At 40.5% G+C, this 26,574-nt stretch overlaps 1 protein-coding gene and 1 long non-coding RNA gene across 7 annotated transcripts in view; both read left to right on the top strand.

Moving 5' to 3' along the window:
- Positions 1 to 26,085, top strand: part of PSTPIP2 (proline-serine-threonine phosphatase interacting protein 2) — an 81,188-nt gene extending 55,103 nt beyond the window's left edge. For 4 of the 6 annotated variants that reach the window (XM_023735386.1, XM_023735388.1, XM_023735384.1 and 1 more), the window contains 11 exons: positions 1,026 to 1,132; positions 6,642 to 6,704; positions 9,882 to 9,980; positions 10,564 to 10,609; positions 11,503 to 11,654; positions 14,341 to 14,439; positions 15,742 to 15,838; positions 15,958 to 16,045; positions 18,083 to 18,117; positions 20,110 to 20,167; positions 24,742 to 26,085. In XM_023735386.1, coding sequence (XP_023591154.1) covers positions 1,026 to 1,132; positions 6,642 to 6,704; positions 9,882 to 9,980; positions 10,564 to 10,609; positions 11,503 to 11,654; positions 14,341 to 14,439; positions 15,742 to 15,838; positions 15,958 to 16,045; positions 18,083 to 18,117; positions 20,110 to 20,159 — 836 coding nt within the window. In that variant the 3' untranslated portion in view covers positions 20,160 to 20,167; positions 24,742 to 26,085. The remainder of the gene's footprint in view (positions 1 to 1,025; positions 1,133 to 6,641; positions 6,705 to 9,881; positions 9,981 to 10,563; positions 10,610 to 11,502; positions 11,655 to 14,340; positions 14,440 to 15,741; positions 15,839 to 15,957; positions 16,046 to 18,082; positions 18,118 to 20,109; positions 20,168 to 24,741) is intronic. The other 2 variants (XM_023735387.1, XM_023735385.1) reach the window with 1 other exon arrangement.
- On the top strand, positions 6,722 to 7,936 carry LOC111821349 (uncharacterized). Its single transcript, XR_002824779.1, has 2 exons — positions 6,722 to 7,000; positions 7,209 to 7,936. It is a non-coding gene; the product is annotated as an uncharacterized LOC111821349 (long non-coding RNA).
- Positions 26,086 to 26,574: the final 489 nt, after the last annotated feature.

A 26,574-nucleotide genomic window follows, 5' to 3' on the forward strand; every position in this document is an offset into this window, starting at 1 on the left:
AGTTTCTTTAACAAATACATTGCAAACACACACATACAAACATATATATATATATATAGAGAGAGAGAGAGAGAGAGAGAGAGAGAGAGAGAGATTTATCTCAAGGAAATGGCTCATGCAATTGTAGAGGCTGGCAAGTTCCAAGTCTGTGGTCAGGCATCAGGCTGGAGGCTTCTCCTGACTCATGTAGCTATAGGGGCTGACAAACCCAAGATCAATAGGTCAGATGGCAGGCTGCTGGCTCACAGGCTGCAGAGGACGAATCCCAAGATCAGCAGGTAATACAGCAAGCAGCTTGCTCAAGTCCCAAGAACCAGAGGTCAGATGATGACGAGTTGGATGCAGGATCCAGAGCAAGCAAGCAAGCTTTGCCAGAATGTCCATATATATATTGGATACAGGCCACACCCCTGGGGAAACTCCCCTTACAACTGATTATGATCACATCAAATCACATCATGGAGGATGATTACATCATTAGATAACTGCCAAACTACATCATTATATAACTACCAAACCACTGAGAATCATGGCCCAGCCAAGTTGACACACCATCACACCTTAACCGTCACAATGACATTTCTTATAAACTCTCAGGCTTATGGGATGTTAGAGATGGAAAGAACCTTAGAGGTGATCTAATAAGAATCAAGGATCAAATCTGAAACTGCAGTGGGTTTAGTAATGCCTCCTAGGATATAAGCTCCAGTAGTGTAGAGACCTTGGCTGTTTTTCTCTCCAGCCATGAGCATCCACTAAGTCAATAAATACCCGTTAAATGAGTGAATGAATATTAGAGGGGTCTGGACAGTGTGAGTTGTAGGAAGCTAAGCTAAAGATTTTCTAGCCCTGGTCTTGTTGGCCAAGGCAATGTGGGCACATGGAGGGGCTCATTAAATAATGGTGACCGAATGAAGTGATGTCAATTTTACCATTTGCTCTGGTATTTTAACACAGTTTTGTGTGTTTGAATTTAGATGTGTATAGACCTTGTTTATTATATTTTTAAAAAATTCTTTTTGCAGAAGTAGACAATGTGGCACAGTGTCACATTCAGCTTGCACACACTCTAAGAGAAGAGGCGAGGAAAATGGAAGAATTCAGGGAAAAGCAAAAACTGCAACAGAAAAAGGTTGGTTTTGCATATGTGTTAAGATGTTGCCTTTCCTCCTGCAGACAATTCCAGGTTTGTTTGTTCAGTGAACTCCTTGGTTCGACTCCTACCCATCATGAAACCATGCTCTTCTTTTAACCTAAGATTACTTGTTGGGAACCACATGGGTATGCTTTTGTGCCCATTCTGCATCCCAGGACAGTTCACCTTTTTAAAATTCTTATAGGATTCCAGGGGTCAGCCTGCTTTCTTCTTCTTTTCATATCTGCTGCCACTATTCAAACTCTGGCTGGAAAGGAGAATCCGTATGTCTTTTGTAGAGTCTAGCACATCCGAGCTGAGTGGCTCCCAGACCACACTCCTCCACCTGGAAGGGCATTGAGTGAAGGGTGAAGAGGTGGAGGAGACTCATACTCTCCCTGGAGACCATAATGCAGTCCAACCACTCTATTTTCCAAACGGGGAAACTGAGGCCCTGGGACATTCCAAGTCTTTTTTGTCTTTAAAGCAGATGTGTATAGGCACTTTTTCATTGGTGGGGTTTTATTCTGACCTACTACATGGAAGGAGATAGGAGTTAGCAAGAATTAACAAACCTGGCAAACATTTGGGAAGTTGAAAGGATCAAGAAAAGAAGTCCAGGTTTATATTAAAGTGTTACTTAGACTAGACACTTTTCTGATTCTTTTCTATTTAGTTCCTAAAAGACATGTATATTCAGGCTGGACTGTGGCCATGTAGGGCCCTTCCAGAATCTCTTTCCTAATCTGGTCTCCAGGGATGGAACCCTGCCTTCATGTCAGGGCCCAAATTTTTCATATCTGGCATCCAAAAATTCCTCTCCCAGGTCTCCCTGATAACTCTGAATGGACTTTTGGTGACCACCTTCACCCTTCCTGGAGATCCTTCTGGAAACTTTTCCTTATCCTGGCCCTTTATTGTCCTTTGGGGTGGTTGTCTGCAGTGTGTATATCCAGTAAATAGCCAGCTGTTAAAGCTGATTCTACCCTTAGCTTAATCTCAGCATTTTTACCTATGGTTATAGGGCAGAGTCTAGTTCCAGCTTCTTGGCATCTGGGGTGGGTGGCAGCATCTTAAGAGCCTGATTGCCTTACATCTACTGTCTTTTTATGAGCTGCTCTTAGCAGTCTCTTCTCATTTTCTGGCCTGCACTTGTGCTGCCCCTCTTACTTGGAAGGAATAGAGGTAACTAACATTCATGGAGCACTATATCAAGTGCTTTCATGCACACTCTTAAGGTTCATGTACCAGGTTTGAAAGGTGCATCTACTCCTAACCATTTTTAAAAATTTTTTATATAATTTATTTTATTTTTTGTTGTTGTTGTTGAGAATATACACAGCAAAACACACACCAATTAAACAGTTTCTGCATGTACAGTTCAGTGACACAGAGTACATTATTTGAGTTGTGCAACCATTCTCACCCTCCTTTTCTGAGTTGTTCCTCTCCCATTAACATTAACTCACTGCCCCCTAAGTTTCCTATCTAATCTTTCGAGTTGCTGTTGTCAATTTTATCCCATGTAGATAGATCTTAAAGGAGCACAGTGCTCAAGGCACACATTCTTTACTGGTTAAGATAAACAGTTTTAAGAAGACTTCAGGGGATATTTTTGGTTTAAGGTTTATGGTTTAAAGCTTATTTCAGGGCAATAGTTTTGGGAGCTTATCTAGCCTCCATGGTTCCAGAAAGTCTGGACTCCATAAGAATTTGACATTCTGTTCTGCATTTCCCCTCCTTTGATTAGGATTCTTCTATAGAATCTTTGATCAAAATGTTCAAAGACGAGCACCATCCAATTCTTCTGGTCTCATAGCAAAAGAGGTGATTGTTCATGGAGACAGTTAGCTACACATTCCATTTCCTCCTCCTATTCCTGACTCTCTTCTTCCTCTGTTGCTTCAGGTGAATCCTAACTACTTTTTTAGAGCAGAAATAGCATGTATATTATACCCATAGCTGGGTCAAACCCTTTTGGGCTGACATTGCCAGCTTTGCCCACTCTCTGGAAGAATTACAATATTTTAAAAGGACAGTGCCTTAGACAACCAGACAGAGTCTGTGCACACATGATTTCCACTAAGAGGGAAGGAGGGTCATTTCTTCATGTTTTCAAGAACCACTGGTAATCTTGGTCATTTCAGGGAGAGTTTTGCTAATTTTGCAAGCCTTCTGAAACTTCCCCTCCTAACAAGTTACAGAGTGCAAATTCACATAGTTAGAACACCCTGAATTTTGTTAGGCAATAGAGTAGCCTATGGTCAAGCCACCACTCTCACCCAAGTTCCCTATTTTCTGCATGCTCACCACAACAGGAAAGTTCCTTCAGAGCTTTCTTTAAGTCCAAAGTTTATTAATAAATTTGTTATTACTTGTGTCACAGCAAACTCTGGGTTGTACCATTTTCATGTTTAGGTGTTATTTTTTCTTTAAATCAAACTTTGAGAGAAAATGTATCAGTGCTAACTTCTGGTTTTCCTAGTTAAACCCTACATCCTCTGGTCTTTTACTTCTTGGAAATTAAGCTATTTCCAGACATCAGGAAAAGCTTCCGTTGGTTTCTTTTAGTAAACTAAGTGTGGGAGGCATGGGTGGGATGACTGGTCAGAAAATTTATGCACATTAACTCATTCATCAAATGTAGACATGGCCATCCTTCCCTCACTAAGCTTACAGTATGGCTAGAGAGATGGACATGAGACAGTAATTCTGATATAAAGTGTGATGAGGCTTGTATGATAGGGGAATGAAGGTGCCACCTGAACATACAGTGGTGACACCTAACCTCATCTACAGGGCTGGGGGAGCCCTTCTGGGGGCAGTGACATTGACGCTGAAAGCAGCAGAATGAAAGGCAGTGTAGGTGAGGGGGTGAGAGATAAAGCTGTCTCTCTTGGGGGCCGGCAGAGTAGAGAGGATCTTAGGAGCCATCCTCAGGGGTCTTGACATTTGAGGGTGCTCACTTTCCTCCCCTAGCCTGAACGTCCTTACGCAGGACAACGCACGGCCAGTTGCTGTCTCCTCTGGTACCCACATCCTGTTTTATCATGTCGGCTATGATTGAAGTGATCACAGCAGAATTTTGTGCCACTTGTGTAGAGAACCATCCCCAAAGAAAGGAACCTCCTTGGTTACAGGGAGCATTTCCCTGTAATACAGTGTGAGTATGGGTAGACTGACAAATGGGTCACAGGGCAGCTATTTCAGTAGTTTACTGCAGGGTCATTTGGGTCATTGGCAAATCTCTTTTTCCTCTTCCCCTCCCTCTTGCTTCTCCTTACCCTATAGCAGAGCTGGTTATGCTCCTCTATGTTATCAATAATAAAGTGCAATCAAATTCCATTGAACTTGGTCTGAGTAGAAAGTCTCAGAGCCCTGGAAGCAACACTTTCCCAAGGAGACCTGAAAGAGAATTCTTGACTCACATGGGGTCACAATGAATAGGTCACCCAATAAGTGAACAGGGGCATGAGGAGACTTAAATCGAGGTGGTGTAGCAGACAGAGCTGGGCTTGGCATCTGAAGGCTAGTTCACTAACTCACTGAGTGGCCTTGAGCAAAGAATATCACCTCTGGGCCCCAGGGGTCACACCTGCCAGGCTAGAGGGTTGGACTGCTACTCTCTTAAGAATCCTGCCCACTTTCAATTGTCAGGAATCCCTAAAGACAGAGGGAGGAATGCTATGAAGTAAAAAGGTGTGGCTGATGATGGAGATTTGCAGCCACGTGGGAGGTGCTTGAAGTAGGCATTATGTGGGACTTGGAGATAAGGAGTCCAGGCTTGTGCCACAAACTATAGAATAGTAGCAGCCCCCAAATGGATGAATGACAGTGTGTATATTCAGACTAGAAAGGACCATGAAATAGATCAACATTACTAATTAACCTGGTCTGTGTTATCTGGGAAAATCAGGAACTATTATTAAATAAATAAACCCTGTTCCTCCTCCTGGCAGAGAGACACAGTTGCTCGTGTGAACCAGAGCTCCCAGTCTGCGATTCCAAGGATCTGCCCGTGTGTCTTTCCATGGGGTACTCGTATCGGAGTTCTGTTTTCTATGTCTATGGTGTCTCCCCATTACAAACTGCATGGTCACCTCCAGACCCCTCACTTTTAGCTGGGCTGGAAGATCACTGCCTGGTTTGCTGAGGGCATATTTGAAGTGAGACCATCCCAAATATTCCATCTAGATGTCCTGAGAATCCATCTAACCATGTTTGTGTATTACGGTAATAGAAAATCTTAATTTTATGTACCCAGAAGAAAGAGAAACTACATCTGAATTTCATTTTCAATGTTATTATTTTGTATTATAGCGTTTTTGCACAAAAGCAATATCATTGCTCATTTTGAATTATTGCATGTCTCGATCTTTTACACCTCTCTTTGGTTTTATAGAGCTATCATAAGAATAATGGTATTTTAAGGTAGTAATTAGAAACAAGGGCACTGGTTCTTAGATTCAAATCCCAACTCTTCTGCTTGCTTACTGTGTTACCTTGAGTAAATTAATCAACATCAGTTTGCCATCAAGAAAATGGGGATAAGAGTACTCACACAGTTGTTGTGACATATGGAAAACTGCTTAGTACATAATAAGGGCTTGATAAATGGGAACTATTATTGCATCTGAGAGGTACACTTTTTATTAGTTCCATTATTTTGACTAATGAAAGTACTGACACCCAACCATAGCAAATAAATTATTCCCAGGTGAACTCGACAGAGGAGGCTTCCATTGCTGCATTAAAAACCAGTTGCCGTTGAGTCAGTTCCAACTCATGGCGACCCTATGTGTGTCGGAGTAGAACTGTGCTCTATAGGGTTTTGAATGGCTGATTTTTGTCAGAAGTAGACTGCCAGGGCTTTATTCCGAGGTGCCTCTTGGTGGACTCAAACCTCCAACCTTTTGGTCAGAAGCCAAGCACATTAACCGTTTATACCACCCAGGTTCTCCTTTCCTGCATTAGAAGGAATACAGAGTAGCACAACAGCTTTTCTTAGCTGCCCTACAGCCATTGATTCTTTTCATGCTGCCTGGGCTCCTTGCTGGTAAAGTATCACTGATGAATATCACAGAAGCAAACATTTATAAGTCTCTGATAACTGTGCTGATGTAAGTTTACAGAAAACAAGCCCCTTTTAAAATATAAATGGTGCTTTAACAAAAGTTTTAAAATCTCTTTCTGAAACCAAAGTTCCTTAAGACCTGATTTACTGCAGAGACTGCTCTAAGGTGATTAAGGAGCCTCTGTGGTGTCAGACTGCCAAAATTCAAAGGCGGGCCCCACCATTACTAGCCAAAAGATCCTGGGCAAGTTGTGTAGCCTCTCTGTGCTGCAGTTTCCTCGTTTGTAAAATGGGGGTTAAAAATGGCACACCTACCTTATGTGAGGACTAAATGAGATAACCCATATCAAGGACTTAGCCCTCAATCACAATTTTAGCTGGTAGTAATATTTTCTGTTTTCATTATTAATGGTACTTGTTCTCTCTTCACAGACAGAGCTTATAATGGATGCTGTCCATAAACAAAGGAGCTTACAATTCAAGAAAACCATGAATGTGAGTCACACTTTCTTGGCGTTTTTTTTTTTTTTTTGTAATGGTGACATTCTCTGAAATCCTGTGCCGTATATGAGCATATTCCTATTCAAATAGCATTCCAATCATGTTATTATCTACTAGTGTGGTGTTTTAGAGAAAACAACCTTTAGTGGTTTAGCTTTCCTTCCTTTTAAAGGCCTTGGAAGGATGACATCAGATAGTGGGAACACAATGAAGTTATCTTTCTGGTAACCTTGAGAAGTACAGCAAGTCAATTTAAACATTTTAGTCCAAGGCACAAAGGCATATATACTGTATGATACCATTTATCTTGCTGAATTTTTTCTCTGTGACTCTGTTGAATCTTGATTTCTCACTTATTTTACTGAGTGACTTCTTGTCTTATGATATCTGCAAATTGTAAAAGCCTGCTTTCCTTTACTTTAAGTAATTTATAACAAAGGCTTAATAAGACAGCTAACACAAGTTGCTCCTGTTTGTTGCAACTCTGTTAATCTCTAGATACAATGAACTCTCTTATTGGAACATCTATGACTCCATCTTTGTACAGAGGTATCATCAAGATACTCCATGACTATGACACAGATCCCGTAACCCAGTCCGAAAAGAAAATACCACCAATGTTGATGGCATACACAGTCTGTTCTGGTGCAAGGTGCTTTTCTTTGATGCAGATCATTTCATAAGCGACTGATAAATACAGAATGATGTCATGTGATAGAGAAATATTGTTAGATAATACATGATTTCCCCCCCAGACATTTATGTTTTGAAGCAATATGGGGCAAGCTTTCTCACAATTAAATAGAAAGACTTATTGTGTGATGACCTTAAGAAAAAGATGAAAAACCTACAGAAGAGCCTTCCTTTAGTGAAGGAATGGCTGGTTTAGTGGCTTCGAGAACAGCCGTGCTTTTCAAGATGTTAAGCTTGACTGTGGAAGCAGATGAAGGAGCTATAAAGACATTTTTTCCTGTGTTAAAAAACAAAGATTAATGAAGAAGTCTAGACTTTAAATTTTATTTTCCTGTAAGTCCTGTCACTTATAGTCTGAAATTTTGCTGAACATGAGGTTTTTTTTTTTTGGAAAGCAGATATGGTGTTACAGCAGAAGTACTTTAGTTTACAAAACTATGCCTTCTTTAGCAATTGCCACTTTATTTTTCTAAGGACTCAAAAATAACTTTAGTAATATCTTCTGCGTTTTTTTTTTTTTTTTTTGGTTGGATGTCAAGTTTGAGTTTTCCACACTCTACATTTTGTCTCATTTTGAGTATTAGACAAGAGGATCTTGTTTTCTGACATTTCTTCCATTCTCTGCATCTTCTCCAAGGTTACTAAAGTGCTTCAAGGCTACCTGAGGCTTCTTTCTGTAATCTGTCATATTCTACCTAGGCCTGGAGATCTGAACTTATTCCATGGTCTGGGGAACTTTTAACAGCTCTTATTTTGTCATGGGTTTCTGTTTTTCTTAAAGATATTTCTCATATCCTTCCCAGTTTGAGAATTAGTTTTCCTTTTTGGAGAAGACAGAAGCAACAAAGCAATTGCATTTTTTTTTCCCTTCCTTTCCATGTTGCTAGGCTTTAGTATCACTCATCTTCCCTAGATGATGGTCCTATCCTCTTTTATCCTTCTTGTTTTTTTAAAGTTCATTAAAAAAAAAAAAAAAAAAAAAAATCCAGTGCTAGAGGGGTGGGGCTGTATAATCTCTTTTTTAAAAATTAAATTTATTTATTTTGAAAAAAACTCAAAATTACAGAAGAGTTGCAAATACAGTCCAGAGAACTTTTTTGAATGAACTTTTTTTAAAATTAAACTTTTAATTTTAAGATAATTGTAGATTCACATGCAGTTGTAAGAAATACAGAGAGGGCCCCTATACCTTGACCCACTTCCCCCCAATGGTAATATCTTGCAAAACCAAGTAAAATATCACAACCAGAATATCAACACTAATATAGTCAAGGTGCAACATTTCCATCACCACAAGGATCCCTCATGTTGCCCTTTTAAAGCCACACCCTCTTCCCTTGTTCCCTGTCTCCTCCTCAACCCTGGTAACCACTAACAGTTTCTATTTCTGTGACTGAGTCATTTAAAGAATCTTATATATTGCATAACTCTGTAAAGATAGTAAAAACCATTGAATCATACTCTTTAAATGGGTGAAATGTTTGGTATGTGAGTTACATCTCAATAAAGCTGTTACCCCTCTTCCCCCTCAAAAAAGACAGAGAGTGTTATATAAATGGAATCATACAGAATGTAACCTATTGGATTGTCTTTTTTTTTTTTTTCCCCACTCAGCATACTTTTCTGGAGAGTCATACAAGTTGTTGTGTATATCAATAGTTGGTTCCTTTTTATTGCTGAATTGTATTCTATGTTATGGATCTACTGCAGTTTGTTTAAACCATTCACCCTCTGAAGGACATCTGGAATAACCAGGGTTTTTTTTTTATATTACAAATAAAGCTGCTATAAACATTTGTGTACAGGCTTTTGTGTGAATATTTATCTCTGGGATAAATGCCCAGGAGTGCAACTGCTGGGAAATATGGTAGTTGTATATTTAGCTTATTAAGAAATTGCCAACTGTTTTCCATAGTGACTGTACCATTTCACATTCCCACCAGCAGTAAATGAGAGATCCAGTTTCTCTACATCCTTGCCAGCTTTTCATGTTGTCGTTATTTTAAAATTTTAGCCAATTCTTATAGCTGTGTAGTGATATCTCATTGTAGTTTTAATTTGCATTTCTTTTCCTAATAGCTAATGATGTGGAACATCATTCTGTGTGCTTATTTGCTGTTTATCTTCTTAGGTGAAATGTTTCTTCATGTCTTTTGCCCATGTTCTGATTGTTTGCTTTTTAACTCTTGAGCTTTGAGAGGTTTTAAAAAAAATATTTTCTAGATACTAGTCCTTTGTCAGATATGTGATTTACAAATAATTTCTCCTAGTCTGTGGTTTGTCTTTTCACATAATTTGGAAAAGGGCTAGAAAGACCTTTCAAGATGAGTAAGAATGAGTGTCTACCTGCTAAGAATCCAAGGTTTAGTGGTGATCCCAACCTCAGTAAAGTGCCATGTTCTGTGCTGGGCTTGGTGGGCTAGGGTGGCTGCTTTTCAAGGTTGCGGTCTGTTCATCTGTTGGTTCCTAACAACGTAGGCAAAGAAGAACTACGAGCAGAAATGCCGGGACAAGGATGAAGCAGAGCAGGCTGTCCACAGGAGTGCCAACCTTGTGAACTCGAGGCAACAAGAAAAGGTGCCTGAAAGGAAATGCGTGTTGTTCAAGGGCTGATGGCCTGAAAAATCTGAGACTTACATAGATCAGGCTAAAGCCAATTAAGAATTTCAATAAAGAACAGGCCTGCACCCTAAGCCCCTTCAGGCTATTAGGGTCCCCTGAACCAGAAAAACCTTTGTCACATTGTTGGGGCTGGGGGAAGACCTAGAGAAACGTGGCCATGGGGTAAAGGGTGGGAGGATAAGAGGTGGCAAAGTATTCTGATGTTTTGCATCTTTCTGCAAAACTCAGCTCATGTATTCTTTGTGGCCAGGCTGCCTCCTCTTTGGGTGGATTATAAATTTTACAAAACATGGATACTAGAATTGTCAGCAACCAGAGGGCAGGGATGTATCTTTAGGAAGACAGAGGGCAAGATGCTTTATGGATATTTTCCAATAGCAATAAGATTAAAGGGCAAGTTGAATGATTTTCTCACGAGGGAAACGAAGGAAGGACTTGGACTAGACCTTGTCTCATCCTAGTCACTGCTCTTAAATCTGTTTTGTCTATGGAAGGCTGGCCCAGCATTCCCAATCCCTTGCTCTTTTTTGTCCCACAGCTTTTTGTGAAACTGGCGACATCGAAGACTGCAGCAGAGGATTCTGGTGAGGGGCTGATCCCACAAATGGGGGAGGGCTGGTGGTGAGGTTTATATTATCCCAGATGTTTCTCTGAGGTAATTTTATATATCTTACAGTAAAGAATGTATGGCTATAGAGTAGGATTAACCCGACGTATCAGAAGGAAGGGAGGGAGGGTGAGTGAGTATATCAGAATCCGGGAAATTGGGAAGAAGCAAATAAGGCAGCAGCTTCTAGCCACCATCTTAGGTCTTGCTGCCTTACATGTGAGTGGTGGGAGTGGTGTGTGTAGGGGGGGGATAAGGAGTAGTCATGGTAGCAGCTGCTTTGTAATCAGGTGGTCACTCTGATACTCATTTATTGTGAGCATCTATCTAAAGCATTAGAAGTTCATTTCAGCCCTGGTAACTCTTACTTGCTCTGAAAGAAATAGCCAAGTTTCGAGGCCTTACCATCACTGAAATCTAAGATCTAAACCAAGCATTTGGAATGGCTTCTAATTCTCAGCATATCTTGTAGCAAACAAGCCTCTTGTGACCGTGACCACTTAAGAAGTCTCTAAATCCCAAACTAAAGAAACTTGGTGCCCCTTCAGGGCTTGAGATAGTTCTCTTTTCTGCACCCTTATCTGATAATTTTCCTGAAAATGAAAAGTGATGAACCTATTGAGGTGGAGTTAGACAAAGAAACTCTGGCTGAGGTTCCTAGTCAGCTTTCACTTCTCCTTCCTTGAAGCACAAGGGTTTCTTGCTGGTTGCATGATTCAGTGTTTAAAAAGAAAGCGATGCCCACTTATCCTTATTTCACAAAGATCTTATGAGGGTGAGAGATGTCATTAGTCTTTCCAATGTTGAGAATTCCTTGGGGTCTGTGAGCTCCCCTCAACTCTCAACAAGTTTCTTTCCTCACCTGTGAAGAGCCTGTGTGGTGGGTCCAGGAGCCGCCCTCGTGTTTGGATTCTGAACCCAGGCATGTCCATTCCACTGCAGATAAAGCCTACATGCTGCACGTCAACATGCTGGATAAGATCCGAGAAGAGTGGCAGAGCGAGCACATCAAGGCCTGCGAGGTACCTGAATCCGAAGCTGCTCAGGAGGGGGCAGGTCTTCTCCTAGAGCCTGAAAGTTCCCATGCCCTGCCCCTGTACTATAGAGCCGCTATTCTTACAGAGTTGACGAGCTTGAGGGCAAACTAGAAATCAGCAATTTAAGTGGAGGATGGAAGGAACTGGGATGTTTTCCCAAATCATCTTTCAGTCTTCCCCCCACCCCCATCTTGACCGCTCTGTCCAACTTTGTTCAAGGTATTCATCTAACCTTTGGGTAGTGTGTGCATGAAACAACGGAATCAATTAATGATTAAGTAATTAAGCTTTAAAAGCCCCACCTGTACTTCTTAAGTGCTAAGAAGGATGCAGACAGCAGGTGAGTAGGCTTTAGAGTCTTTTTACACTTTCAACTTCACTTTCCGCTTCGTTTTCAGCACATGACCTCACAGTTACCCAGAGAAAATAAAAGATAAAACCTGGAAACTTTCTCAAGTTTCTGTTACCCTGTCTATACATTTTCTTACCTCCACACCAGTGGTTTTCAAAGTGAGGTCCCAAGACCAGTAGCACTAGCATCACCTGGGAGCTTATTAGAAATGCAAATTCTCAGGCTCCCTCCCAGACCTACCGAATCAAAAACTCTGGGGGTGGGGCCTAGCAATCTGTGTTAGGAAAAACCTGGAAGAAGCTCATTTTCATAAGGTTTAAAAATGTGCAAAGCAATATTATATACATTTTATAGATACATATGTAGTATAAGGAGCCCTAGTGGTGCAGTGGTTAAGAACTTGGCTGCTAACCAAAATGTTGGCAGTTGGAATACACCAGCTGCTCCTTGGAAACCCTATGGGGCAGTTGTATTTGGTCCTGTAGCGTCGCTGTGAGTCTGAATCACCTTGATGGCAACAGATTTGGTTTGGGTTTGGTATGTTGTGTAAAAGCCTGCATGTAAATGATAAAATTTAAGAGAGTGATTGTCTCTGGGGAAGGAGGAAGGTGACAGATTGGAGAAGGCAGAATCTGAAGCAAATATGGACAAAATTGTTGACAAAGCAAGGTGGTTGTTAGGGTTATTTATTACATAACTCTCTATGATCCTGCTTTGTGAAATATTCTAAAACAAAAAAAATGTAATATTTTAGTATATAAAAGCTAAAATATTTACAGATGATATTCTGTGATGCATTTGCTTCAAAATAATGAGGAGGGCAGGGAGTTGGTAGGTAAGACAGGTAAACAAGATGGGCTGAGAGTTGATAAATGTTAAAGCTGGTGATGGGTACATGGGAGTTCATTACAGTATTCTCTGTTCTTGTATATGTTTGAAGTTTTACATTACAGAAAGTTTTAAAATGTAATAGCTATGGTATTCAATATTCTTAAAAGGACATTAATATATAACATCCATTGTTGAAAAACTTTGTTGATATTTATTTATACCCAAAAAAAACTGTTGTTCAATTGGTGACTTTTAACTTTTTTATTAAGGAAAATTTCAAACATACACACAAGATAAGGACTCTCATGTTCTCATCAGCCAGCTTCAACAATTATGACCAACAGATGAACTTGCCAATCGAGTTCAATCATCCTGGGGGGTGGGCAGAATTTTGAATCTGAAACTGCCAGGCTGCTCAGTGGAGAGGCCCGTTAAAAAAACAACCAAATCCACTGCCGACTGAGTTGATTCTGACTCATAGCAACCCTGTAAGACAGAGTAGAACCACCATGGGGTTTCCAAGTCTGTAATCTTTATGGAAGCAGATTGCCACATCTTTCTCTCTCAGAAACGCTGAGTGGGTTCAAACCAACAACCCTTTGGTTAGCAGCTGAGTGCTTAACTGCTACACCACCAGGGCTCTTTGGAGAGGCCGACTAGGCAACTGGAAACGTGAGCTGGGATTCAAGTTAGAACATTGGTGTCTGGGATCATCATTACTTACCTTCAGAACTATATCCAATTCTGTTTGTGTTAATATAATATTAAAATCCATTTATATTCTTTGTGGTAAGAGTTTATGAGCTTCCTGGTGGTGGGGCCAGCCATTTGCCACTGAGTTGACTCCATAGGGTTTTGAGATAGTTCTCTTTTCTGCACCCTTATCTGATAATTTTCCTGAAAATGAAAAGTGATGAACCTATTGAGGTGGAGTTAGACAAAGAAACTCTGGCTGAGGTTCCTAGTCAGCTTTCACTTCTCCTTCCTTGAAGCACAAGGGTTTCTTGCTGGTTGCATGATTCAGTGTTTAAAAAGAAAGCGATGCCCACTTATCCTTATTTCACAAAGATCTATGAGGGTGAGAGATGTCATTAGTCTTTCCAATGTTGAGAATTCCTTGGGGTCTGTGAGCTCCCCTCAACTCTCAACAAGTTTCTTTCCTCACCTGGGAAGAGCCTGTGTGGTGGGTCCGGGAGCCGCCCTCGTGCTCCATAGGGTTTTCAGTGGCTGATTTTTTGGAAGTTGATCACCAGGCCTTTCATCTGAGGTGCCTCTGGGTGGACTCAAACATCCAACCTTTTGCTCAACAGCTGAACCCATTATCCATTTGCACCACCCAGGGGCTCCAGGTGCTGGGAATAGTACCCTAAATCAGCCAATAAGCTTATAGATAATTGAGAGTTGACACTATTTCATAAGTTACAGTCAGTCTAAACAAAGTGTCCATTTTCTCTGCATATGTATCTACATGTAGTTATGTTTCTATAGGTGTTTGAGGCTCAAGAATGTGAACGAATAAACTTCTTCCGGAATGCATTGTGGTTACATGTGAATCAGCTGTCACAACAGTGTGTCACAAGTGATGATGTAAGTCAGAGGCATCCTGAGTATTGTGGCTCCGCATGTTGGATTCATTAGAGTGGAAGGACCTGTAGACATTTATTTGCTCAACCCCTCTAATTTGAGGCCCAGAAAATGACTTGCCCAAGGCCACACAGTGACTTGATAGAAGGACCCAGATGAAAACCTAACCTGACTAACTCTTGGTCCACTTTACCACCATGACTTTCTCTTTAAGAAATCAGAGTTAGCTCTATCAGCCTAGAACTAAACAATTTCCAAGGCCAACTCTTCAGACAGGGATTGGACTGGACCGTGGGACATAAAGTGATATTCGTGAGGAGTGTGCCTCTTGGCTCAAGTAGATGCAGAAGACTAAACGGGCAGCTTCTATCCGGAGGTGAGATGGGAAGGCAGAGAGGGTTAGGAGCTGGTTGAATGGACATGGGCAATCAGGAGTGGAATGGAGGAGTGTGCTGTCACAGTGTGGGGAGAGGAATTAGAGTCACATAACAATGTATGTATAAATTTTTGTATGGGAAAAATAAATAAATAAAAAGAAATCAGAGTTAGGGCAGGAAAGCAGAGCAGGGGAAACCTAGACATAGTTTAATTTATGGAAGACAGATGTCACGCGTGAATGTGAATCCCGAAAACTTTTCCAGTCTGCAAGGTACATACTAGTGGATACGCGTGGAGCCATCCGCCTCAGCACTGTGCAGAGTGACCCAGGCCCAGGCTCGTGGTCACTCCAGGGTCCAGGATTTACTTAGTGGCATTCCCAAAGCCATTATCCAGGTTTAACTTGTGTACAATAGTCACTGGGTCCCCAGATCTCAGAGGAACCAGAATCAAGTCATCACGATCTTCTTTGCTAAGAAATAGCCACCCCCATTTAGATGGGAAACTCACATTAGAAAAACAATTCAGCACTTAGAAAACCTGCAGGATTGAACGGAAGACCTTTTCTCCAAAGTTAAGTAATTGTCTTTACATTTATGTGTGTCATTGGTCTTGTGTCATGGGCCCTGATATCTGTTTTTTTTTTGTTGTTGTTGTTCTGTTAGTATATTTTTTAAATCTTTCAGTCAAGGGTTTTGTGCTGCCACAAAAGATACAACCCCCCCCCCCCACTTTTTTAAAATTTAACAACAAATGTGCATCAGAAAATCCTTTATTTGAGTCCAGGAACTTGGGACTGTCTTCTTTTTCCTATCAAAACTAAATCCAGAAAAGACTCAGGCATTCATCAAACCTCCTGTTTGACTGAGCTGTGTCACAATTAAAACAAGCATGCATCTGCCTATTGATTTATCTTGTTTTTGTTAGATGTATGAAGGCGTCCGTAAGAGTTTAGAAACGTGCAGCATTGAGAAAGACATTGAGTACTTTGTGAACCAACGGAAAACTGGGCAGAGTCCACCAGGTGAACAGGGCGGTGGGAGTGAGGGAGTTGTTTAAGTCATTTGATTAGCCTTTTTTGTCATATTGTTGGGGATGAAGACACGTGTGTCTTAATGTTTTGTTTCTTGATGACTGTCCTAGCACCAGTTATGTATGAGAACTTCTACTGCCCCCAGAGGAATGCTGCTCCACCAGGAAAGGCTACGGGACCTGGACCTACCGTGGCAAGGTAGGAACCAGCTACCTTTCACATGAAGAAAAATACTTTAAAAAAATTTAATTTAATTTATTTATTTTTGCTGTTGTTGAGAATATACACAGCACAACATACACCAATTCAGTGAAAATACTTTTAGTACACACTTTATCATTAATGTTCTCAGGCATGTTAGAATTTGAACATATCTACCATTACATTTGCTTAGTGAAGTTGCTAGATTTTTGGAAATAGCATTTTTAGGAGAAATGTTAAGTGGATTTTGCTAATCGTAGTTCAAGGAGGACTGTATCATGCTTGAGTGTGGTGATTTACTCATTTATGAGTCCTATGCCTTTCTGAGGATCCCTGGTGGCAAAGTGGCTAAAAGAGCAGCCTGCTAACCAAAAGGTCGGCAGTTCGAATCCATCAGTCACTCCTTGGGAACCCCATGGGGCAGTTCTACTTTGTCCGATAGGGTTGCTATGAGTTGGAATCAGCGGCAGTGGGTTTTAATGGGTATGCCTTTCTGACAGCCTGTAGTGAGTTAATAACTACAGCCCTCAGGGGGTCAACTCTGACCTACCTGTTTTTATAGGACCTGTAAGCTAAGAATAGCTTTTATATTTTTAAGTGGTTGAAAAAATCAGAAAGGTACTATTTCATGACACACGAAAATTATATGAAATTCAAATTTCAGTATGCGTATATAAAGTTTTATTGGAACATGACCACGCTCATTGGTTTATGTTTTGTCTGTGGCTGCTTTGTGCTACAGTTGAGTAGTTGCGTCGGAGACCATATGTGATCAGCAAAGCCTAAAACATGCTGAGAGGCAGGATTGTTCAGAAGCACAGTCTTCTGCCCCCAACCCAGACTGGCAGGATTAAAATATTTGCTCTGTGAGTAAATTCCCTGATCGCCTTCTACTTCAGTATCTTCATATGTAAGATACTGGCCCTTTACAGAAAAAGTTTACTGTTCCCTGGTATAAAGGATCCTGAGGAATGAGAAACTTGTTTCACATAAAGTCAGTTTGGAGTCTAAGCTGTTAAATTCTCAGTCTAGTTTAATAAAGATGGGGTGGCGAGGGAGAGGTTTGCTTGATCATCATCAATGTTTAAGAATGGCAGGGACTGTTCAAAACCGTTAACATGAATTAAATCACTTAACCCTCACAATGAGGACCTCTTTGTCTTCTTCCATTTTATATACGAAGATACTGATGCAGAAGGCCATCAGGGAATTTTCCCACAGAGCTAGTGTTTTATTAATTAATTAATTATTGTACTTCAGATGAAGGTTTACAGAACAAACTAGCTTCTCATTAAACAATTAGTACACATTTTGTTTTGTGACATTGGGTACCAACCCCACGACATGTCAACACTCTCCCATCTCGACCCTGGGTTCCCAATCTCCAGCTTTCCTGTCTCCTCCCGCCTTCTAGTCCTTGCCCCTGGGCCGGTGTACCCATTTAGTCTCCTTTTGTTTTATGGGCCTGTCTAATCTTTGGCTGAAGGGTGAACCTCAGGGGTGACTGAGGGTGTGGGAGGGCCACAGTCTTGGGGGTTCCTTTAGTCTCTGTCAGCCCAGTAAGTCTGGTCTTTTTTTTGTGAGTTAGAATTTTGTTCTACATTTTTCTCCAGCTCTGTCTGGGACCCTCTATTGTGGTCCCTGTCAGAGCAGTCAGCGGTGCTAGCCGGGCACCATCTAGTTGTGCTGGACTCAGTCTGGTGGAGGCTGTGGTAGTTGTGGTCCATTAGTCCTTTGGACTAATTGTTCCTTTGTGTCTTTGGTTTTCTTCATTCTCCCTTGCACAGAGCTAATATTTCAATCCTGCCAATCTGAGTTGGGGGCAGGAGTCTGGACTTCTAATCACTGAATAATCCTGCCTCTCAGCATAATGTCGTTTCTGAAACTTTAAAGATTTCAGTAGGTCAGTGTCACAGATCTTTTGCTTTGTCTGAGTTTTTATTGACCACTTCAGAGCAGAAACAAGATGTGAAGATGAAAATTATAAAAATAACAAGAATTTATCTGAAAGACATTGTTTTTAATTTCTTATAGGAGAGGACTTCCCCCAGTTCCTCCAAGTGTACAAGGTATGTTGTCAAGAAACTCCTTTTGAAAGGCTTATGTCAGATTTTCTTTAAAGTTGAGTAGCTTGAATTTTGAAATAAGTGAAAAAAAAAAAAAAAAAAAGAACAAATAGAATCAAATTCCTAAGAGAATGAATCTATATTAGAATATTGCTATAACACTATTTGTCAGAGTGGAATTTGGTGATTGGTGGTCTACTTTAGGGTTTATCCAAGAGAATTAAGTTACTGAAATGCCAAAAGAACTTTATTATAAGGCAATCTTACCTAAGAGATTATTTCAACTTGGACCATGAAAACAGTAAAACAAAGATATAGTTTGCTTTGGATTACACGTAAATATAATTTATAGGAGATATAGATGTATATAGGAGCCTTGGTGGTGCAGTGGTTAAGAGCTCGGCTGCTAACTAAGGTCGGCGGTTGGAACCCACCAGTCACTCCGTGGGAGAAATAGGGGACAGTCTGCTTCTGTAGAGATTATGGCCTTGGAAACCCTACGGGGGCAGTTCTACTCTGTCCTATAGGGTTGCTATGAGTCCGAATTGACATGATGGCAATGGGTAATAGAGGTATACAAACATAAAACTTAACATTATATGTTTTGTATACTGTCCATAATTGGATCTGTCACTGGTCACACCGGTCTCTTTTTTTCTCTGAACTCCTATGATACCTCTGGGAGAACCACACATTTTAGCATTTTTTGTTCATTATATTCCCTGGGTTTAGATCCTTGAGGGCAGGGACTTAGTCTTCTCTTGTACCACTCACAACCTCTAACATGGTACTGGGCACATAGTAGGTCTTCAACAAATACTTTATTATTTAATTAAAAGAAAGATACCTATCTACATTTGAGGGAATGGGGGAAAAGGACAACTCATGTGACTGCATTTAGCAGCTTAATAAAAATTTCATAGCTACTATGGCTCAAAAGAAGTCCTGGTTGCACAGTGGTTAAAACGCTTGGCTGTTAACCTAAAGATCAGTGGTTCGAACCCACCAACAGCTCTATAGGAGAAAAATGTGGCAGTCTGCTTCCTGAAAGATTTACAGCCTTGGAAATCCTATGGGGTAGTTTTACTCTGTCCTGTAGGGTTGGAATTGACTTGACGGCAGTGGGTGTGGTTTTTGGTTTTAGTGTGGCTCAAACAGATACCTGTACACCAATGTACATTGCAGCATTATTGGCAATAGCCAAGAGGTGGAAACAACCGAAGTGTTCATCAACCGATGAATGGAAAACAAAATGTGGTATATCCATAGAGAGAAATGAAGTTCGATACATACTATGACATGGATGAATGTTGAAAATATTAAGCTAAGTGGAATAAGTCAGACACAAAAGGACAAATATTGTATGATGCACCTATCATGAAATATCTAGAGTAGGCAAGTTCATAGAGACAAAAGTTTATTAGAGATTACCAGGGACTGGGGGGAGTGGCGGTGGGGGGGGTGGTTAGGAGTTATTGCTTAAGGGGTACTGAGTTTCTTTTTGGAGTGATAAAAATCTTTTGAAAATAGATAAGTGGTGATGATTACACAGCATGGGGAATGTTAACAAATTGTACACTTAAAAATGGTTAAAATGGCAAATGTTTTGTGACATATTTTACTACAATTAAAAAAATTAGTGGCTGAAATGAAATGTTTGAACAATCTGGGGATTTAAGTTATTTTCATATCTTTTTACCTTATAATTACCATTTGATAATATGGTACTTTATTGTCCATTTTTGAAGATGGCTTTACCGTGAGTGTTGCTATCTGGACATGGTTGAAAAGGGCAGTTGAATCATAATAGTAATTGCCAGAATGTTCCGTGGTCTGTAGCCATGACTACTATTTGTAAATTTTGCTGCCAGATAGATTTTCTTCTTGCAAAAAGCCAGTCACCAGATTCTTTAAGTGAAATACCTTGGTTTGAAAAGGGCTAGGATCTTATGAAATATATTAGCTTAATGTTCCTCTGTGCTCTGCCCTTTGCAGGCGACCCTGATTATTCTTTGCTTGCTGACTACAGTTTGCTGTATCAGTAGCATCAACGGTAAGAAACTTTAGTTGTCACATAATCACATTTGGACTGGACATTGTGTTTTTGAAGCCTTTGAAACTGAGAACAAATGGTGCGGAATGGGTATTCTAAGCAATGAAAAATGGAATGTGATGATGATAGCACTGCTTTAGTAAAGAATACATGTATTTTTATTTTTTAAACATATATATTTAAATCCAAAAGTTATAGCCTGTCTTTACCTAAGCATGTCAGAAGTAAAAATGGGAAGAGCAGGTAAAATCAGTAACTGCAAAACACTGACCAAAACCAAACATGACTGCATCAGGCCAGCATGCTGGTGGGTGTGGTGTTTCAGCAGGGCAGCCTCACTGGACTCTATATCTGAAAGGGGACTGGAGACCACTCAATGCCTGTTTGAAGGAAGGTGTTTTCCCTTCTTTAATTATCCTATAACTTTTTTTTTAAAATTGTGTTTTAGGTGAAAGTTTACAGTGCAAATTAGTTTTTCATTCAAAAATTTATACACAAATTGTTTTGTGATATTGGTTGCAATCCCCACAATGTGTCATCAGCAGTCTCCTCTCTTCCCTTTACAGCACGGGTTCCGTGTGTCAATTCGTCCAGGTTTCCTGTCTTTTCCTGCCTTCTCGTCTTTGCTTTTGGGCAGATGTTGCCCATTTGGTCTTGTATACTTGATTGAACTAAGAAGCACATTCCTCACGTGTTATTATTTCTTTTATCGGCCTGTCTAGTCTTTGGCTGAAAGGTGGACGTCGGGAATGGCTTCAGTTCTGAGTTAGCAGGGTGTCTGAGGGCCATCGTCTTGGGGGTTCCTCCAGTCTCTGTCAGACCAGTGAGTCTGGTCTTTTTTTGTGAATTTGAATTTTGTTCTACATTTTTCTCCCACTCTGTCCAGAACCCTCTATTGTGATTGCTGTCGGAGTGGTTGATACTGGCAGTGGGCACCATCTAGTTCCTCTGGGCTCAGGCAGGTGGAGGCTGTGGTTCATGTGGTCCATTAGTCCTTTGGACTGATATTTTCCTTGCATCTTTGGTTTTCTTCATTCTCCTTTGCTCTGAATGCAATGGGACCATAGATATGTTTTAGATGGCCCCTCACAAGCTTTTAAGATCCCAGATGCAACTCACCAAAGTTATCCTATAACTGTTTATCTGCTCTTGTTAAGCTCTTTTGTAGCTATTATACCCCTAAAGGCAAATCTCACAAACAAAACACACATGATCCTCACTGTTAAAGTAATTAAGCCTTTAGTGTACTTCCCCACCCACTAAAAAGGGGAAAGTCAAGTAAAAAGAAGTCAATGAAAACAATGCAAATGATACCATACTCAGCAAACAAACTGGTATCATCGCGGTTATCTGGTATGATGACCATCCTACCAGGTTATCACTGCTCTAAACTAGCAAAACTGCAAGGTTTCTGTGAGGACAACTGAACATTCCTAAGCCAAACATGGCTGCAAAGATGACCACATGGTGGCTCTTCCTCTTTGGCACTAAGCTGCTTGCAGCATGCCCCAAATAAAAATCAGTCTTCATAGCTGTGAAGGAATACCTCAGAAGCCAAAGCAATATTAAACGAAAAGCCCGTGCCAGATGCTGCTGAGTCGAATCTGACTAATGGTAACCCCATGTGTGCCAGAGTAGAACCGTGCTTCATAGGATTTTCAGTGACTGAATTTTCAGAAGTAGATCTTCAGGCCTTTCTTCCGAAGTGCCTCTGGGTGAACTCGAACGTCCAACCTTTTGGTTAGCAGGCAAGTGCGTTTATCCTTTGCACCACCCAGGGACTCCATTCAGTGAAACTCCTCATAAATTATAATTCTTTTAAACCAAATGGGCATATCTTGGGATATGACTATATATATAACCAAAGAAAAACTCTGCAAGGATATATTCCTAAAAAGCAGTATTTTTTCTTTTTGTTTACTTGCATTTTCTAATTCATCACCAATGAAAATTTATTACTTCTTTAAAAACTGTTTAAAACTGTTGATCCTCTTACTAATTCTTGATTTGGGAGGGACAGAAAGGCCATGGATAGGATGAAAGAAGTCACAAGGGTGCTGGAACAGCCTCTTTTCCATCCTTCCTTGTTGGGTGTTGGTGACATTTACTCTCTCTTATGAAACAAAACAGGTTTTTAACAGTGTTCCGTGCTGGTTTTCCTCCAGTGTTTTATACCACCTAAAAGTGCTTAGAAGTGAGCACATCAAATGCTATTTGTCTTTAGTACCCTAAAAACACCTACTCTGGGACTTGTAGTCAAGTAGGTATATAACTAGTATAGAAGCCAAGTTGTCTTAGTTAGATAGAAATAATTGGCTATTATCTATTCAAATTTAAGCATAAGTCCTTAAATTGCTTAAGAAATGTAGTCAATACTTCAGTAACTTTGCGGTAAAAGATTATGGAAACTGAAGACATAAAATACCCCGACTTTCTGACCTACAAACAAATTGTAGTCGTTACAACCAGTCATCATTTCTTCTTCATTTCATAAGCCTCCCTCTTCTTCTCAAGATAGTCCCTGGACTAAACCAAAGCTGAGAAGTTTCTTGAATACAATCAAACACTTTGAGGGACAGAGTAGCAGTGGTGGAGTTTGGGAACCATACTTTCTGGGGACGTCTAGGTCAATTGGCATAACAAAGTTTATTAAGAAAATGTCCTGCATCCTACTTTGGTGAGTGGCATCTGGGGTCTTAAAAGCTAGCAAGCGGCCATCTAAGATGCATCAATTGGTCCCAACCACCTGGAGTAAAGGAGAATGATGAACACCAAAGACACAAGGAAAGTATTAGCCCAAGAGACAGAAAGGGCCACATAAACCAGAGACTTCATGAGCCTGAGACCAGAAGAACTAGATGATGCCTGGCTACCACCAGTGACCGTTACTCCTCTGACAGGGAACACAGCAAAGCGTCCCTGATGGAGCAGGAGAAAGGTAGGGTGCAGAACTCAAAATCTAGTAAAAGGACCAGACTTAATGGTTTGGCTGAGACTGGAGGAACCCCAGAAAGCATGGCCCCTGGACTCTCTGTCAACCCAGAATGAAAACAATTCCTGAGGCCAACTCTTCAGACGAAGATTGGACTGAACTGTGGGACATAAAATGATACTCGCGAAGAGTGTGCTTCTTAGCTCAGGTAGATACATGAGACTAAATGGGCAGCTTCTGTCCGGAGATGAGATGAGAAGGCAGAGAGGGTTAGGAGCTGGTTGAATGGACATCGGAAATCAGGGGTGGAAAGGAAGAGTGTGCTGTCACAGTATAGGGAGAGCAATTAGGGTCACATAACAATGTATGTGTAAATTTTTGTATGAGAGACTAACTTGAATTGTAAACTTTCACCTAAACTACAACAATTAAAAAAAAAAAAAAAAGTCCCTGGGTGGCACGAACGGTTTGCATTCGGCTGCTAACTGAAAGGTTGGCTATTTAAACCCACCCAGCGGCACCACAGGAGAAAGGCCTGTAGATCTGCTTCCGTAAAGATTACAGCCAAAAAAACCCTATGGAGCAGTTCTACTCTGTTAACACAGGAGATTGACTAAATGGCAATGAGTTTGATTTTTTTTTTTTTTTCCCATAAGGCCTAGATTAAAGACAGAGCAGGAACATGGGAAATAAATGACTTGGGATTTGGAGGTAAAACCTGCTCTTTGGAACACTGTGTGGATGATGGCTATGGGGCAGTGTGCTGACAGCTGCAAGTGTTTCTTTTTACCTTTTTCTTTCCTGTCATCACTGGTTTGGGTGAAGTGTTTATTCTAGTTGCTTAATAATAATGGCATTTCACCCAACAATCCTAGTTCTTCAGAGCCCAAGAATCTGATGTTTGAATGCAAGATGTTAATATCAGTGCACTACTCCAGTTATCTCTCTTCGGTTATTTCATTACATTGCATTGCATTATTGCCCTGGCCGGTTCAGTGAATAAAAAAAACCCAAACCCATTGCCGTTGAGTTGATTCCGATTCATAGCGACCCTATAGGATAGAGTAGAACTGCCCCATAAGGTTTCTAAGGAGCAGTTGGTGGATTCAAACTGCCGACCTTTTGATTACAGCCCAACACTTAACCACTGCACCACCAGGGCTCCAACAGCTCAGTGAAGAGAGGCTCAATATATACGTGTATAATTGACTGAATTTAAGAGAATTGTAAAGAAGGGAGGCTAGTTTAGTTAATAACTTATTTAAGCATCTTATAACAACATTGAAAATAGTTTGAATAAATCTTGGAATTGAAAATTTAAATAGAAAGATTTAGGAATTTGTCATTTGTTCTGTAGTTGTTGATTTTAGCTGCTCTTCCCATTTTTACTTCTAACATGCGTAGGTAAAGACAGACTATAACTTTTGGATTTAAAAATATATGTTTCAAAAATAAAAACACATGTAGTATTTACTAATGCAGTGCTATCACATTCCATTTTTCATGACTTGAATTACCCATCCCCACCATTTGTTCTCCTTGGCTAAGCTCATTTATTCTTGCTGAATACACTCACAGGGTAGGAGGGGGTGCTGGCATGAATGATTCATTCAAATGAAATTGCTCTGCTATTTTCTTTCAGAAAATAAAGCTTTTTCGGCTAGTGCTTCTACAGCATGGAAGGAGGCACCGAGAGCAGCAGAATCTATAGCCAAAGTGTGACAGTCACGAAGACATTGAATGAATCTTTGCAGTAATTTTTTGATATTTTAGATTTATAGTAGACATTTAGTTCAACTTAAGCTAACAGAGGTCTGCAGTTTTCTGAAGAAGTTTACAAATTATTCAGACTGAAGAATTATCCTTTCCCAGTCAGCTACGAAAGTTGTGAATGAATTCTGTTTTCTACTTGGGAAGCAGGAGAAGTTTCTGGATTCGAAGCAGAGGAAAGTTGAGTCATCAGCGTGCGGAACAATCTTCTCTGGATTCGGAGGGGAGCGGGGGTAACAGCTTGGCTATGGAATTTCCACAGGAGCACACAATCTCAGTGGCACGAAGTTTTAATTGCCTTCCTTTTTGGGTGAAAGACTTAGAGGCCAACTGATTACACTTTATCATTTTACAGATGAGGAAATGAGGCCCAGAAGTGTTAAACCAGTTTCCTCACAGTTCTTCCAGCTGGTTAGGGGCAGAACCAGAACTAGGGCCCACGTTTGTCATTCCATATCATGTTCTTCTAACCCTGCTTGAGGCTGTGATGCTCATGCTGAAATTTAAGACGCCAAATATTTTTGCCAGCATTTTTTCAACGGGGAAAATCAACAGGGTTTAAATGTCAGATTTATTTTTATAGGGATCACTCTATGTACTGAACTTAATCTAATCTAAGAAGCCATCGATTGTAAAACACACTATTATTTTATGTACTACTAAGGTGGTGAGGTGGAGGAGTTGCCAATTAACCTGTGATAAGTCACTGATGGCCAAGACCTTAAGAATTTGAGACTTTCAAGTGTGAAAAAAATGCATATCTTAGAATCAATTTTGACTCGAGAATTTTCTAGTTATAAAGCCAATCTTCAGTCCTGGGTCTTCACAGAAAACCTTTCCTTTGCTAGACTCTGGAATCTTTAAAGTGTCAATCTTAGCTTTTCACACATATTTAGGCCTTTTGTCATCCACAAACAGCAGCGAGTTTACCTGCTGCCGTGGACAGAGTAGAACTGCCCCATAGGGTTTCCAAGGAGCGGCTGGTGGATTCCAACTGCCAAATTTTTGGTTAGCAGCCGAGCTTTTAACCACTGTGTCACCAGGGCTCCGCAGGGAGGTTAGGTACATTTTTTACAACATTCACACACTGTGGGAAAATAGTATGTTTCAGTTAAAGATAAGTTAAAATAGCACTGGCACTTATACAGTATGCTGGAAAGTCCTATGTTACCACAAAAAGCAAATATTTTTTTCTCTCCTGCTTTATGCAGTCACTTTCCCAGGACTATGGACACATTGACTGAAGGAAAATTGACTTCCCCCGCCCCTCCCTTTTAATGTAAGACACTCCTGAATGTGGTAGCTTCTTGTCAGGGCAGGAAACTTGCATCAGTTAGATAGCTTTTTGAGAAACTAACATGAGCAAAGGGTCACTGACTTCCCCAAACTGAACAGGCTCAGGAAACTTTCCTTCAAACTCAGAACATCCTATGTTTAAGTGTTTTGTTTATTGTTGGCAGTTTCTCGGGGATTTCACTTTTCTCTCTATTGGTCAGTGTAATTGATATAAAGGTATTTTGTGAATTGAAAACAATGTCTTTATTTTATTGCTCTTTCAGTCTGATATGAAGTCAAATAAAAGTTTTTGGGGATTTGGGATTTATTTTGAATTTTTATGTTAACCTGATCTCTCTTCCAAGCTTTATTTCACCCCTTGTCACATCTGCCATTGTTAAACTACAGAAAGACACACCGCAGGTCAAGG

Source organism: Trichechus manatus, unplaced genomic scaffold, assembly GCF_000243295.1.
Source record: "Trichechus manatus latirostris isolate Lorelei unplaced genomic scaffold, TriManLat1.0 scaffold00078, whole genome shotgun sequence".
Lineage (NCBI taxonomy): Eukaryota > Metazoa > Chordata > Mammalia > Sirenia > Trichechidae > Trichechus > Trichechus manatus.